Source organism: Mercenaria mercenaria, chromosome 4 (genome assembly GCF_021730395.1).
Source record: "Mercenaria mercenaria strain notata chromosome 4, MADL_Memer_1, whole genome shotgun sequence".
In the NCBI taxonomy this organism is placed as follows: domain Eukaryota; kingdom Metazoa; phylum Mollusca; class Bivalvia; order Venerida; family Veneridae; genus Mercenaria; species Mercenaria mercenaria.
In genome coordinates, this window is record NC_069364.1 from 18,582,454 (window position 1) to 18,600,270 (window position 17,817).

General features: G+C 33.6%; 1 protein-coding gene across 3 annotated transcripts; it reads left to right on the top strand.

The window, feature by feature from the left end:
• Nucleotides 1-79: 79 nt before the first annotated feature.
• Nucleotides 80-13,501, top strand: LOC128556231 (E3 ubiquitin-protein ligase XIAP-like). 3 transcript variants are annotated; one of them, XM_053540599.1, is made up of 8 exons: nt 80-299; nt 539-1,268; nt 1,476-1,506; nt 2,484-2,627; nt 2,768-2,943; nt 4,604-4,751; nt 5,053-5,143; nt 13,036-13,501. In XM_053540599.1, exons 2-7 carry the CDS (start codon nt 1,098-1,100, stop codon nt 5,109-5,111), a joined length of 729 nt encoding a protein of 242 aa, XP_053396574.1. In that variant the 5' UTR covers nt 80-299; nt 539-1,097; the 3' UTR covers nt 5,112-5,143; nt 13,036-13,501. The 3 variants fall into 3 exon arrangements, with proteins under 3 accessions (XP_053396574.1, XP_053396573.1, XP_053396572.1); XM_053540598.1 differs by lacking the exon at nt 13,036-13,501 and adding an exon at nt 5,643-11,949; XM_053540597.1 differs by lacking the exon at nt 13,036-13,501 and adding an exon at nt 5,436-11,949 and having other exon boundaries at nt 81-299.
• The last annotated feature ends 4,316 nt before the right edge of the window (nt 13,502-17,817 follow it).

Below are 17,817 nucleotides of genomic sequence, written 5' to 3' on the forward strand. Positions count from 1 at the left end.
GTATGCATTTTCTATTTTTCATTGTTTTGCATCGTAATCGTATAATCAAGTCTATTTATAGTCACATGACTGAGATATCAGCTGTTTAGAATCCAACCAACCAAAAAGCGACATATATCTATATTTCTTTTGCTGCGAATATTGTCCTAGAAAGGAATTTAATTCGACATTATCTTTCAGTAAATGATGTTGGAAGTGTTTTCAAATTCTTTAAACCCAAAATACCCGGAAATAAGAAAGCGATATTGCTAAATGTTATAATTAAGATAACGGATCATATGACTTCGTAATATGTACAGGTATTGTGAGAATACTATTATATTGATATATTTACGTTACTTTGAATATGTTAGTCTTTCTGTTATATTCAACGCCTAACAGAACATAGAAAGGTTAAGCAAGCGTAGGCGTTCTTTTGTTGAGAACGTTAGTCGTTTCAAATCACTTTTGACAAATTCATTTTGTATTTTATGACGAGTTTAACGTCGTTAGAAGAAGTTTTCACGTTTAGTGTACATCATACTTTTATTTTTATCAGGAAAGGAGCTGCGCACATGAAAATTTGATGTGTAAATTATGATTCACCTATGTGAAGTCGCTAGCTACAGCTGATGGACAATATACCTGTTTGTGGATTAATGTAAAATATATTTAATCGTTAATTTAGTTGATGGTAATGAACTTATTTGCAATGAAGCAAAGGGAGTCTGGCGACAATGGGATCATTGGTGTCAGTGACACCGGTATGTAGTTCTAAAGACCTCAAGATTTGTTTGCATATAAAACAATTAACTGTCCGAAGTCTAACTACCTATTGTAAAGAATTAAGACATATAGTTGCAACAAACATCTTCGAAGCAAATGCCCGTCATCAGTATACCAGCAGACAAGACGGATCGCATCCAATGTTAAACCGGAGGACTTTGGACAGGGGAAGATATTCATCAACGAGAATATTAAATCAAAGATAAAGAAATAAATTTCATTAGATATAATACTGTACAACTACGTTTCATACTAGTGATTTTAAATGCAAAATGTTAAAGTTATAGATATACAAACTGTTTTTTTTTATTATAAACATATGATCTGTTATTATGGCGGGTGTGTACAATAATGATAAAGTGCCTCAACACGAATCAGCAGACGAAGGAAACGGGGAACGGAACTTAAATTCGTTTTCAAATGGTCAGTCAAGTTCAGTGCTTAAGCAACGTTCGTCGGCTGTACGCATGTCTGGTCACCAGGACCCACACACTAACACAGTGGTAATGTATGCAATACCTTTTGATGTCATTTTGAGGATAATAGTCAATAGTAGAAAACACTTTTCCTAAAAACTACAGTTATATGGAGGAAACATATTCAGCCCGATATTTCTTTTGACATGAACATCTATCAAGCAATGAATAAAATAGGAAAAAGTACGATAATAGGTAGTTTTATATTTATGTAATAAAAGCTATTTTTTACAGGGAACTAGTCCAAGACATGACCAAGACAAACGTAAGTAAATAATTGAAAGATGTTTCCTTGTATTATTTTGTTAATCAGATTCGTCTTTGCATTTAACTAGAAGTCAAACAATTACAGTAACACCGATCATACAGTATTCCGTTTAAACTTCTGGGGCCGTATTCATAAAGCATCTTACGTATAAGTTTTGACTTAAGTTGAAGATTTTACTTAAGTTTGTGGTGATTTCAGCTTAAGTCTAAGTAAAAAACTTAAGTCCTATTCATAAAACAGCTTAAACTACGTAAGAAATGACTTAAGTCAGAAAAGAAAATAGCATCATGAGTACGATTAAAGTGTTGTTTTTCAGATAAAAGCACTTTAAACATAATTGTGCATGTTGTATCTGTCTGAAATTATTGTTGTTTTTTTTTCAATGTTTTCGTCCACAATAAAAGCCAAGAATTACTGATTAAGTTGTTTTATGAATAACAAGTATACTTAGGTAATTAAATTTCTAACTTAAGTAATACTTAAGTAAATAATCAATTTCTTATACTTATACTTAAGATGCTTTATGAATACGGCCCCTGTTCATGAAATAATTAATCAAAATTTAATGATAAACAACTATACAATGGTTAGAATCTGCCATGAGCTCGAAGTCTCGAAGACGTCAAATATTGTAGTTTAACCTTTTTTACAGTACTGCTGATGGGTTTAACGTTGCACCGACACAAGTTATATCATATGACGACTTTCCACCTTTGATGGTCTAGAAAGATCTCAGGTGCCCCTCCCGTGCATTATTCCATTACAGGCGGGACCCTGGATAGAACCTCCAACCTTCCGCACGCTAGCTGGATGGCAATTCAATGCCCCGAGAGAGGTTTGAACCAAAATTAATGAGGGGTAAGTAAATTGAAATCAGCGACCTTAACCACCCGGCCACGGAGCCCCCACAACAATTTGACAGTATATATTGAATGTAAACTATATATTATTAATCAAAACATTTTTGTTTTCAGAAAAACAGAGAAGGACTGCGACTGACAAACTTAAGTGTCCAGAGTACCGGACATTTGCTGATCGAGTTTCATCATTTATAAACTGGCCAGTCCAGATTAAACAAACTCCAGAGCAGATGGCCAATGCTGGGTTGTTCTTTACCGGTGTGTATATGAAGTTATAGTTCTATAGTGTAGATACTCTATTTAAAAAAATGTATTAACAATAAAAATGTCATTGGCTGACATACCTTTTCCTCATTTTCTTACAGTTTCCTTTAATGCCCTTGTACGATTACATTTAGGTTTTGGCGACTGTGTACGTTGCTTTACCTGTGGAGGTAAACTATGTCAGTGGTGCCCCACTGATGATCCATGGACCGAACATTGTCGTTTGTTCCCATTATGTTCTTTTGCCAGGAGACAAAAAGGGGACCACTTCATAACGCAGACGCAAGAGGCTGTCAATTCTGGAAATCAGGTATGGTTATATTTATCTATTCGAAGCATGTTTTCAAGAATTAAATTCTGCTAATCTAACTGCTTAAGACCATGGATCTTATCTTGCACTGACATTTTGCAAAATATATTATTAGTTACATGGGTTTTGGCTGAACGGATACTAAATACACGCTGTCGAGAAAATCGATATCAGGCAAGAGCGCGCCAACAACACTCCTCCTGATATAGATTTTCGGGATAATCCGTATCCGGTCACCAACAAACTGTATAACGATTTTATCTTTGATACTGTCACATTTTCCGAAATTGGACATGATTTATATTTTAAAACAATTCATATCTTACCAGTTAATATGTACTTCAATAATTGGCAAATAAATTATAACTGGGCAACCGGACGGTAAGTGGTCACAAAATGATACACGCTAAGTGCATGCAGATTTGTAGGTAATGGTATAATCAAGACATTTTGTAAACAAGCAAAGCTACATACTGTGCTGATTGGAATGTTGCAATCATAACTTCTTTGGTTTATGACATAATGTGTTGGTTATATTTGATTAAACACCAGCCATAAACTGCATAATTAACCATATTTTGATTGAATCACACACATAATTCTATAAACTTTATGTTTCATCCTTTTTCAAGTTTTGATAGTCATCAGGTTTCAAGATGTCAGAAATGTTTTGAAACTTGCTGTACAGCCTTTATCTTGCATGCAGTTTAAATTACCCTCTAACAAACTGTTGAGTAATAAACATAATCTCCGCATAAAATCCCATACAAAGGTACTGTCCTCCTGCTTCTGCCTCTAATGGTTACAAAATGCATTTAATGGCTACAAAAGTGTTTTTACGCACGAATGTTTTTATAATTGGAGAAACACAGCAAACAAACCTAACCTATTTTTACTCTCAGAAAAGATACCGGTCGCCGTAGCTGCTGTTAAGAAAACAACTGAACATGATTCGACCGCACCTTATCGATGTGATATAATATTATAAGATTCTTTCACTTGTTGTAGGTGCAGATGGGAATATCCGGCCTCGAGGGTGACTGTTTAGGCGGTAACGAGGCTCCCTGCCGAGATACCACCTAAACAGTTACCCAAGAGCCGGATATTTCCATCTGTACCTATAACCAGTGACAGACTCTTTTTCTTGCATACCGATTTCAAGAAATAATAATAAAAATCAGATCAATCGAACGGCTTTCTTTTGAGAACTATTTCTTATAGCAGTGTATTTAAACAAAGCGCGGGGAACTAACGGCTGTAAACAGGAAAGACGTCATGACGTTTCATAACAAATAACAACGTTTAGTTTTCCGGTTTTGTTTTATCAGTTGCAGCGTAACGTTATGAATTTTTGATAAAATAACGTGATTTGAATCGAGAAATATACTATCAGGAACCAGTAAGAACTGTCAAGGTATTGAAATTTTATTCCGTTTTTAAATAAAATATAAATTACTACATACATCTTCTACATAAATGTAGTTCGTAATACGTCATTTAGAGTCATCTTACACCCCGGGAGATGGATTTTTCCAGCACCGGTAAAAATACCAGAAATCCCCGTCTGGTATGCAGGAAATCCTAAACAACTGTTAACCTGATTTATTTAATACTTAACTGCCTGCTAAATTGAACTGTAAGTAAATATGTTTATTAACAGGGAGATGTAAACTTTGGATACAGTCACTCAAATTTAGTTGAACAACTGGAAGTTAGAATGGATCTAGAGGACAGGAGAGGTGCTCTTCTCCAGATGGGATACGAAGATTGTGATTTTAAGAAAGTTGTTCGACACTTAAGAAACATGGGTATAGACATTCTTCTCTGTATGATTCGTCTTAGGGTAGGAAAAGAGTAAATAAATATGCGAAATATGTTCCATAAAAACTAAACAATCTTCTGAGAGCTGTCACATATGGCAAGGCCCATTTAAATGAAAATTAATAACAATATGTTTATAAATGACCAAACAAATACCGACCGAGTATACGTACAATTAAACAGAAACAGCACCTAGCTTCTTAAACTGATGAAATTCTTTTCTTTTTACCATTATCCGGCTTGCTCGGATGTGCTGCTTGATTCAGTATTGAGTAATTGCTTTAACAGGTGTCATACAGCCGACTGTGGAAGAACTCGTTGATGCTCTAGTGGCACTGAAAGAGTAGACACAGGGATGTGAGAACTAATAGAACTAATAGTAAGTATTCACTAGCCATTTGCTATGGATTTGCGGTACCTTTGACACTTCTTGTGCATAACGATCAAAGATATTTTAAGCTGTAAAGAATTTGACATCAATTCAATCCATGTTTCCTGTGTCAACATGAGGTTATTCTTTGAATAATCATAGTTTATACCATATCCAATGAAGTGTTTGATGAAGCTTGCAAATCCACGAATTCTTAGGACACATGATCATTTTTAATATAAACTGAAAGACCTTATGCATTGTTATTTACAGTAAACTTTCTTCTTTATTTCGAAAACAGCCTGCGCCTCAAAAGTTCGGAGTTCTGAATGCCATCCAACATAACCAGTGTAGACAACTTTTTCTGTCTTGCACACTCAGAAATACAGTCGCCGGCATGTCGTTTTACCTCAAAAATGAAGAAACTTTTCGGGTTTATCTTGTGTTCTTGGCAAGTAAATTATCCATAAATATTCAACTTCGTGCTGTGGTTCCTTATTTCCTTCAGATAAGTTCAAGTTCATTTCGTGTGTGGACAGAAGTGAAGTGCAAATATCACAAGCAAAAGTACATAAGTATTTATAAAATATTGTTATTAGACGTAAATTTTTCCAGAAGCATTCATTTGGAAAATACAAAATTCAAAGACAAAACAAGGCTGGACGCAGCAATACAAACTTTGACCCGTGTCTACTGCTGTAATTGTCGAATATATTGGGCAGAAATATGAAAATGTTGACAATAATTAACAACATTTCTTTATAGCACTGATTCTTTCTGAATTGACCTTTATAAGGAAAAGTTACATACTAAGATTTCGTTTGCAGTCTAAGTTTTAAAGATGGATACACTTGCTTTGTTTTAGTGTTGAAAAGTTGTAAATGACATTGGTGCTTTAGCGAACACTTTGTGATATTTAGTGCTCGATTGACACGGAAATATATAAGATTTCAATTAATGGTAGTATTCTGTTCTATAAGATATGTGCTCATGTAGGGCATCTTTATTGTTGACGTACATTTTATTCTGTTTGCTTGAGGAATACACATACCAAGGATATGCATTTTTTTGAGTGCAAGACAAGAAACTTTAAGCTGTTAACTCAGCATCAGATGGTCTGCAACAATTTGTGTAGTAGTTAGTTTATTATTTCATTTTGAATAACTTGTTCAAGGGGCCTCCAAGGCCGAATGGTTAAGGTCGCTGACTTCAAATCACTTGTCCCTGTTATCGATGTTGGTTCGAGACTCACTCGGGGCTTTTCAGGTGAAGAAGTCATTCAGCTGGCTTACGGAAGGTCGGTGGATCTTCCCAGGTGCCTGCTCGTGACGAAATTATGCATAGAGGGGCACCATGGGTCTTCCTCCACCATCTAAGCTGGAAAGTTAAAGGTGATGCTTTAAGCACTGGTATTCGCGATAGGGGTCATCAAGGGGAGGGGTGCGGTCATGATTGTTTGTTACAATAAGGCTGTTATTATTATAACTGTCATTATTAATATTGTTAGAATGATAATTATTATTATCATGTACAACGCCATTGAATATATCATTGTATATAAATAAGCGTTTAATCTAATCATTCAGTTTACAGTTTCAGAAAGTTGCCATATGACCTATAAATAAATATATAAAATAACTTGTACATGTTAGTATACCTAGAGTTTTCAAAATTGTGACTTGCGTAGGCATTCTCTGAAGATGGACGACTATCATGTTAAACGTTATCTACCAGGTGTCACAAGAAAGACTTGCCCGGTAGTCACCCTTGAGAGGTCCTTTATAGTGAAATAAACGAGGTCAAAGGTCATTCGGTGCATATTTTCATGAGTGTCACATAAAATACCTTGTATCTTGGTTATTTATCGGTGTAGAATAACAATAATGGTATCTAAATGAAGCCAGGGCTTTGAACATTTATTTACAAACACTTAATTAAAAATTTCTAATTTACATACTTGTGAATATTCATAAAAACTTAAAAAATGGGCAGATAATACGTTAAAAAATGATATTTTTAGATAATACAAAGATCAAATCTTCACTATTTGTGTTTATAAATGGATAAAAATAAGCAATATTACATTTGAATCATTACTTTATATAAATATATATCTGTTTGTAACATTATTTGTTATTCGCAAGAATAAATACTGTCCTAAGTTGGTGGGGTATGTTAATCATTAAAAATACAAATATTTAAAAAAAACTGACAATATTTACATATCTCACATATAAACCATATTTTGAGATAGTAAGATGTTTTGATTTTGGAATAATGTTCTTCATAAATATTAATTAAGAGTTGTTTTTAGCTCATTTGCATACTCATGAATATTAATTAAAATGTATCAAATATGCATTTAAAACGTTCATTTAGTACAAATATATCTGTTCTTAACCATTAATAAAAATCTTATCAGTTTTATAAATGTCCAAAGTAAAGCTTGTAAATATTCCATGCATTAAGAATATAATTAGTATTTAACACTTATTCAAATACTACACAACGTAGTTCACACAGTTCAGTCTTGCCCATAGTCTTTTCTCTATACACAATACCAGAGGACATTGTTTTAAAAATGTCAGAACTCTATTGTCCTCGTTGCCATGTACATTTCTACAGTTGGTATATAAACAGGCTCCGTGCACATTCAAACCTGGTTGGATCGGTAGCATTTGCACATTTAACTGCCACATTTCGTCTTGCAATCCACATTAGTATATGATATGTTACTTTGGGTGTTATATGAATACAGTCATACATGTCACCCGTGGTATCCTGTGTATGCACGCAAACTTAGATCCATTATTTTACGCTATCGATGCAAAGTTGTGAAGCGTAATTAGTATATGTCCAAACTGGCATATATGTATAGCTGTGATGGTATGTCTGTATATACAAGATACACATGTGGTCAGTCTGTATAACCATGATACCCAAAATGGCATGCATCTATACCTAAGGTACCGATAGTTGCCTCTTTGTATGCCACGGACACTCATAGTGTATCTGTATCTATCGCTAATCTGACCAGTGTGTATATCCACGATACCCAGAGTAACCTGTATACATTATATACATTGGCGGTCCTTCTGTATACCAAGGATATCCGTATTAGCATACATATATAGCCCTGATAGCCTGTATGTATACAATGGATACCACGAGAGGCATGTTTGTACACCTAGGATACCAATAGTTTTCTGTATATATACCAAGTATACCCGGAGTGGTCTTTATGTATAAATAGTTTACAAATATCAGTACCCAGGATCCAGTAGTGGCCTGTATTTATAGCCAAGAAGACCTGACAGTATACCAAGTATACCCAGACAGTCTTGCCTCTATACCTAGGGTACACCGGCGGCATGTATTTATACCCAGAATATTCGTAGTGGTGACATTAAGTAAACGGTCAGGATAGCCTGTTTGTATACCCAGGATACTCAAGATGGCCTACCTAGGATACACTAGCATGCTCAACGCATATACTGGCTTAGTGTATAGCAATGATGGTCTGCCTGTATACCCAGGATTTTTTACCCAGAAAGCGGGATATCCATAATGGCCAGTATATATGGCCACGATGACATGTTTGTATATCCAGGCTACACAAAGTGGCACGGCTATATACCTTGGATACATAGATAACCTGTCTATATACCAATGCCACCCAAAGTGACCGGAATGTATAGCCATGATGGTATGTCTGTATTCCAAAGATACCCAGAATGGTGTGTATGTAAATCGAAGATACCCTTAGTAGCCTATATATACAACTGTTTAGCCAGGATGACATGCCTGTTTACCCAGAATATCCAGAGTTGCAAGGAAACTCGGTTAGCCCTTCTGTATGTCCAGAATACCCAGAATTGCCTGTCTTTATATTCAGTATACCAGTATTTGCCAGTATGTATGTGTAGCCAATATGACCTGTCTGTATGCACAGAATACCCAGATAGGCCTTTCTGTTTACCCATGATACCCATAGTGACTTGTATGTATAGCCAAGGTACCCTTAGTGGACTGCATGTATAGCCAGCCAGGGTGGCTATACATGTATGCACAAAACACGCAGAGTGAATGATTGTATAACTAAAATACCCATAGTGGAATGTATATGTATGTATACCCAGGATAATTTTCCTGTATAACTAGGATACCCATTTTATCTGTCTCTGTATCCAGGCTACCTATTGTTGCCTATATGTATAGCCAGGTTTTCCCTAGATGTCTGTATGTATAGCAAGAAGGGCCAGTCTGTATACACAGGATACCCAGAGTGGCATGTCTGTATACCCTCGATACCGATAGTGGCATCAATATTTAGCCCGGATGGCGTGTCTGTAAACAAATGATACCAAAAATGGCCTGACTTTATATCACTGATACACAGTTTGCCTATCTATATCCTAAGAATATCCATAGTGGCCTGTATGAAAAGCAAGTTTGCCTGCCGATATACCGAAGATATCCTTGGTTGCCTTCTCTAGATACGTTGGGTGCCCTGTCGTTATACCAAGTATACTATTGATACCAATTTAGACTATCCTGTCTGTTAACTCAATATATGTTTTAAAAAATATATTGCTTAATTATCCGTCAAAATACTGCAAAACCTTACATAAAACCTTTTGTACTTTCACCAGTATATTAGAAAAACTGAACATACTGACTTCTTGACGGCCACTATTGTGAAAAGTGGCTGTCTTATTGGTTGTCTGAGATGGTGTCAACCTGATTTAAAATAGTAATGTTTTTTTTCAATCACAATACTATACTAAACTACATAAAACAACTGTGTAAACTTTATAACGTATGCAAAGAAACCTTAACATATTGACTTTTGGCAGCCATTTTGAAAAATGAGCGTCATATCGGTTATCTTAGGCTGCCTACATGGCGTATGGTCTTATTATCAATTGTATTTATCAATGGTAATACTGCAATGCATTACATTAAAACATATGTAAACGATCATATATATGCATACTTTTGAGCATACTTACCTTTGGTGGTCATCTTGGTCGCCATTTTGAAAAAATTGCAGCCATATTTGCTGTGTGACATAGGTTCATATTTTGAACTAACCGGCAGTTATTTACCTAATACAAAATAAATGCCTTGCTTTTGTGAAAACAAATACACAATTGTGCTGAAGATAACTGTTGGTAAGAAGTCAACTCACCCCACCCACTTCAAGCAGTATCTACACATAAAACACATATGATGGCAATATAAACAGCGTTTATCGATAGATAAGTATCCCTCTTATCATTTGTTATCTTTCTGTTTTTTTCAAATCATAAAAATTATATATAAAACAACAAATATTGTACAGCTGTACATACATGCCATTTTTATCGTAATTTTATATGATTTTGCCGCTTTCATTACATTTATTAATATGCAAATGAGCTAATGTGCCTATAGTGATTTTATTTCTTAGTTAAATACATTGCCTTGAATTAAATACCATTTTTGCTCACTTATTTCATCAAATGGCGAAGATATGAAGCAATATAACTGAAATTGTAAAAACTGCACTTAATGACCTTTGACCTAATTTCTTGACCTTAATTTGACCTTAGGATTGTGACTACCGGCATCAATGAACTACTTATATCATATAATTCACATATAACACATAAAAGTTGCATCTTCAAAAAATGCCTACGTAGGTGTTTTCTAGCCACATATATGAAAATAATTGGTAAACTATGTGTATATTTTAACCTTTCAAATTTCTATAATGGTAAAATCATATACTGTCATATCGTTTGTTATTTTAGCCATATGGCAGTCCAGCTGGCTTACGGAAGGTCGATGGTTCTACCCAGGTCCCTGTCCGTGATGAAATAATGCACGGAGGGCACCTTGGGTGTTGCTTTAAAATATAGGAGAACTCCATTTTTAATTAGCAATGAATCATCATTTTAGGGGAAAAACATGTTTTTTTTTTATCTAATAACTTTTTCAGAAAGACAATGACATTTTTTTTCTCAAACTTTCAGGAATATACATGGCGAATTAAATATTAATTATTGTTAAAATAGTTGAATTGTTTTAAATTATTTAGGGAAAGGACAACCATAAGCTAATATAGCTATCTGTTCAAATCCTGGATTGCTATATTGCAAAAGTTTTGTGACTTTCAGAATAAAAATATGTTTAAACTGAACTAGATTTAAGTCTCCGTAGTATTTTTTCACTGGCCGTCCGAAGGTGACACCCTACTGTGTTTCTTCCCTATGCATGTATGTTACTTCTATGTTATCATTATTATTGCAGTAGTTTGTGTTAATCAGACGCATGTACGTAAATTTCTGTGTAGAGTGTTGTATGGGCGTTTGCGCTTCGAATATGGAATTTCGTTTTGGACTTTCGTCCTAATTCCTGTCATGATAACATGAAAGATGTAGCGATTTCAAATCTTGTACCTATATGCCTCAGTGTGTGTAGTAATTTCCTTTTAAATTAAAACATTTTTCAGTATCATTATGCGATGTTAACTTTTATCTGGAAAAAACTAGATTAAAAATATGGCTTCAAAATATACTCATTTAGCTATTTATTTGTATTCCGTTATGTAGACAAAGGGTTGATTTTGAAATTTGGAAAGTTTTGAACATTTATCAGCTTGCTCGACTTTTTAAAATCTATTATTTTGCATAGGTATAATGGCTTTGTAGATGCAATTATGTTTCTGAAAGTAACATACTGTAACATCAGAAAAATTAATGTACATTACATGTATATTAAACGAAGAATGTACGCACAACAAACACGACACATTAAACGGTACGGTATAACTCTCTAAGTTTTTGTGTGATTTATGCCAAGTATGTTAGAACTTCTTGTCGTATAGATTTACTCCGGCCAATGCAAAAACAATTATGTGTGCATGGTATGAATAAAGCATTTACGTTGTTTCTACCACAGATGTGCAAATATTAAGCTTTTCCAAAGTCTGTACACTCCTTTGTAGTTTTTATCATTCATCTACTTGTTTAACTTTATAGGTAGTACAAAACTAAGTAAACAAATTCACTGTAAGAATACCTGCTAATCAAATTTTAATTGGTCACACCTCAAGCTGCTGTGCATCACGACCGGATCACATGTAAAAACTCATCGCAATGTCAATGAACAAATTATATACCCAAATAAGTTTTTTTTTTCAATTTTAAACATACGCAGTTGATTCAAAAGTTTTTACCATCCTGAAGACCAACTTTAACATGAACATAATAATCATTTTATGATGATTTTTTATGAGTAGAAGTTACATCTTAGATATTTGGTTACATACTATTTATTATTTAAAGATTTACGCTTTAGTCGATGCTTGGACGTTAGGGAAGTTGCACCGTTCCATTGGCTTCATTAACAGACTCAGTCAAACTTTAGTCTTTTAAACTGTGTAGTACCTCCCACTGTTATAATAACCGACCTCTGTTAACTATGCTTGATTTGCGCACAATTATTATTTCGTTTATTTTTGTTCTACATTTTGCATATTCGAATGATGAATAAACGCTACTTAATGTATTGCTGAATATATTTGGAAATGCCTTTTCATCAGGATACAAAATGGTTAATATCATAAATTTGTGAAAAGGCAATTTCACATTTTATTTACTCGCTTGGTCTCTATGAATATGTTGCGGGTAAGAAAATTTAAAAAAATCAATGATATAAAATGATGTTCGCTTTATCAAAGAATTGCTTAATGCACAGTTTTGTTTATTATGCATTTATTTTAATCTTAATCTAAAGTCCAAATTGTATCATCAAACGTTAACGTTTTCTCATTAAACTACAATGTAGAAACAATACAAGTGATATTCATTAATAACAGCTATTTCATAATTATGTTTGGTTTAAATCTTTTTCAGTTCAAGGGTCTTGCTGTTTTGTGATAAATTTGTGCCATCTTTACTGCATGTAATTCATATGCCACGTGAATATCTCGTACTGTCAGTAGTGTGACGTTGTTTAAATGTGTACAAAGAAACACAAAAGGTATAGCGGATTAAAAAAACGTTACTTCTGCCTAGACGTCGTAGTTTTGACATGTTTCAGATTGGTGTACTTGATATATATTTCATATATGTCATGTTAATGTCTCTTTAAACTATTTAAGGTATTGGCGCATGTGAATGGAATCAATTATAGGTAAGAAGCAGATAAATGAGCTCTTCCAGGTTCTCTCGTATACGTTCTATACGAGCTATAACAATAACTGGAGTCAGCCTAATGCTTGTGACGACATGAAAATAGACGATATCTTAACATTATGATGTTCAATAATGCTCTGGAGTTTACATTAATTTAATAGTAGTGCAATGCCATCTTTTAATTACTCCGAAAGTGGTATAAATGTAGAAAAAGCAGAAAACTTCGTACTTTGCTACAAATCAGAAAGGCCTGTCATTTTAAGAATTCGTGGGAAATGCTACACATTCCTATTTCCATTTAAGAAAAAAAAAGAGAAAAAACTTTAACATTTACGTGAATTTTGTAACAGTTTTTTTTAAAAAAATAATCGTTAACGATTATCACTGATACTGAATTACCATTAAATAAATATGATACGAAACAGACTGAACTGACAATAAGCTTGCATGATCAGCAGATATTTAGAACATTAAATTTGACAAAAGAACATTTTGATATTATTGATCAATGCTATTTCAAAACATATCCATAAACCAGTATTGATCGCTAACGTTGTATTATCGTATAAATTGTTTAGATCATAAGGTTAAATCAATCTTAAAGTTTGTGAATAATATACTTATGAAGAATATAATACGTAAATTGTGGTAAAGTTTCCAATTCGATCAATATTTTGTTTTCAATATTTCTTCAAATGAATATAATGGTTTCTTTTTTATACTTTGGTAATGATACATGTATGCCAAAATCAAATCGAGTTGTTAAATTGAAGTGAAAATGTAAAAGCTAAGAATCAACAAAAGATACATCTAATTTCAGTATTATTCCGTACCCCAAAATATATAAGCACAAACTAAAACAAGTTTTAAAAGTATTGACCAAACCCATTTTCCGAAAATATCAAAAGAAAAGTATATGCGAATATTATTCTTCTTTAAATAAACTACGTTTCACTAAATATCTGAATTTAGTATCTGTAGTCATTATACAAAAGAATGTCAAAGGCTTTGGTTTTAGTTAGGTATTCCAATTTATTTAGGAGAAATGATAGATCAATAATTGGGACTCCATGTATTATTGAAACTCGTCTTAAACAAGCTGAATACAACCTTTCTGTAGTTAGGGCGACCTGTGGAGTCTTCGGCCAAAAAGATGAATCCACATACATATAACCAGATCTGTTATATTTCAATGTCTTAAGATCGTTCAGCACGACATTATGTTGTGAAAGTGGTACTGTATAGTTTTTTTCAGCTTGTGTGGTTTAACTGTTTAATAACGCATTGGATAATGTGCCTCACTTTTAATGTTGTCTTTTGGCAGTACCTGCGATATGCAGTTCCTATATCAGATCCTCTCTCTAAATTCTCGACTGTTTATGTCTGTCTATTAATATATTCGTGATTTTAACTGGGGGTTATACGCCACTTTTCATGAATTGGCATTCTGTGTATCATTGATGGATGCATGTACTCGTACACCGCAATATGAACAATTTTGTGAAGTCTCTAAATTGTTTTATATGTGCAAATGTCGAGTTCTACTCAACCTGGCCTAGAGGACATGAAAAGTAGCATGGATTTCCACTACTATGAACAGACACAATGCCTCTACGTCTGGAGCATTTTTATTTTTGTCGCGTTTCGTGGACTGTTGCGTTAACATTTTTCTATTTTACGACATTGACCATAATACTAAGTTAGCTAGAATTATCGATAGAACTCCAATAATTTCATTTGTACGCACGAATTAACAAATTAGATACTCAACATTTGCATTTTTGTGCCTTAATAAAGAGTGTCTGGTTTACGAACATATCAAACAAACAGATAAATGAAAATAATATGCTCTCTTCTAGTAAATAAATACTTAACTGTGTAGTACAGTAAGATTTTAAATGACCTTTGTCATAGTTAATAACAAAAGAACGAAACAAAATTAAATAATGTAGATAATTATTACTGTTGCAAACCAGCAAACCAGATGTTTTGAAAAAAAATCAGTTCCAGTTGCCAAATAAAAGACAGCAAAGCAACAGGGTCAAAATTCACGTGACAATTGTTATGTGAAGTTACATATCAGATTATAATTCCTTACCTTTACACCAGGTCCAGAATAATTTTCTTACACAAATAGAAAGAATTCGGAAATGTGAATTGTTTACAGTTTTTAAGTGTGAGTAGCTCACAAATAGTACAGTTCACTACATATTTTCCAAAAATGAAATATAAGAAATTTATCAAATAATTTATCTGAAGAACATGTTGTAAAACTTTTGTTATGAGACACTTTTTGAGCGGAAAAAATACAGGGTTCCTGCTATTTGTCCTACGTTTTATATTATCAGGCAAGTAGGCTGGTAGGGAACAACCTTACATTTTCAGCTCACGCATTTAACTAACATCAGCAAGGCATTATTCACGTTATTATATATCATATCCCCAAAGGTTTTTTCGTACACCATCTTTGTGAGACCTTAACTATGTGTCCCGGCTTTGCACTGTCTCACCTCCTTTGATTTTTTTCTATAGAACATACTCTAAGAAAGTACCATTTCAGATCAAAAGCGTCGAACACATTTATTCTCGTTTTTGTTCAAGGAATCACCAACAGTGTCCTGTGCATGAACGAAGTTATTCGTGGATACTATTTAAGATTGTCTAAATAAATTCTATAGATGATCATTTGGAACATCACTCCTTTTGTGCAACATTGCTTTGTTCTAAAGCACGAAAAATGTCTTTAGTCAGTCAGCAGAGTCGCTGCGACGTTTAACTCAACAAGAAAATAAGTCAGAGTATTTCCAATTATCCGACTTTCATATTAAATTATAAATGTAATTAAACAGCACACGTTCTTATCCTAACCCAAAAGCTTATGAACTATTTATTTATAAAGTGCAAAACTCTTTAAAACTTCTCTTAATCCTTGTTTTGTATAGTCAAATAGATACACTTACATCTAGCATATATAAGTCATATTTATTTCAACGGCACTTGATTCGGATTAGAAAAATAACCTCTAAACCATGATATTTACAGTGTTTCCAAAAATAAAAAGGGAAACTCCGTGGGGCATGTAGGTGTTTATACCCTGTGTTATACAAAGAACTACGTAAGTATAAATACATACAAGATTTCATTAAATAGTTACGTCAAATGTCATTTCCTGTACATTGAACCTAAAAAACACAATGTTATCAAATTTGGCACGTGCGTGAAGAAATTTAAATATTTAAGTTGTATCATATATAAACGTTTTGAAGAGATAATGGTTTCCGCATGGAAGTGATTCAGAGATATACCTCAACGGAAAATACCCTTTTTGTTTATGTTACATGGCTCGGACGTGTGATCTAACAAAGGGAAAATTTCAAGATGTGTGTATTAGTAAATACCATCTTTCATCGCATCCGTACTTCACATTACATGCTACGTGTCTTCACGGGAATATACTGTGGCATTCTATATATTGGTTTGTACTAACAGATTGCATCGTTATTGACTCTTAAAAACGTTACTATTATATTTATTATAGAATTGTTATTCTTCGCCTGACTAGAGAAAACATACTTTATTGTTATTAGTCTACTAATATCTACGATATGCATAAATTTATTATACAACATGTTATATATTTCCGCATTATAAGTAGCTCACACTTTGTTTAAAGACCCACCACAACCTACTTTTTTCTGCCCTATGAATTCATTGTGATTGTACTGATACATCACAGCTATGCTACAAGATAACAGCCTTCTCTGTGTTAATGTGTTTCACAATTTTATTTGCAAACTTATTCAGATAATCTCTATTCACTATAGTTTTAAAGATATAGATAAATAACTACCTTACCCTCCAGAAACAAAGTGTCCGTGTGATTAAGCTAACCTTAATACACCAATTACTGTGCATAATGCTACATGTTTTTGGTGTATTGTATTAAGACATCAAAAACATTGTCTTGGCCTAAAATTTGCCACTGTTAATTTGTAAATAATTACTTGTGTTTCTCAAGTTTTTCATGCAAATAATGTATAATTACTATCATTGAAATACAAAGGAATACAGTTATTCTGTGGCGCGCTATTCGTGTCATTTCAAAATTATTTTTGCATGCCATTTGTTCAATGATTACGTACAAGTGGGAATGTGTTTAAGGTTCAGACACTAATATAAATCTTAACAGATAACCCCCTTAAAGTTTTATCACAAGAATGTTAACATAAAAAATCCATATAGATTATAAGACAAACATAATGGCCCCCATAAGGAAGTGATTAAGATATTTTGTGCGGGGAAATTCCTCTCACATTGTAACCACTGTAAGTGTGGTATTATAATCACGTGGTTCTATTTTTTTATCATATTTCCCTTTACTTGATACTGACTTTTTAAACGCATACATGCATACATTTTGGTAACTTCTGAATTACACTTTTATGTGATATGGGGATACATTTAAAGATGTGAAAACTGACAGTAAAAAAACCCACAAAA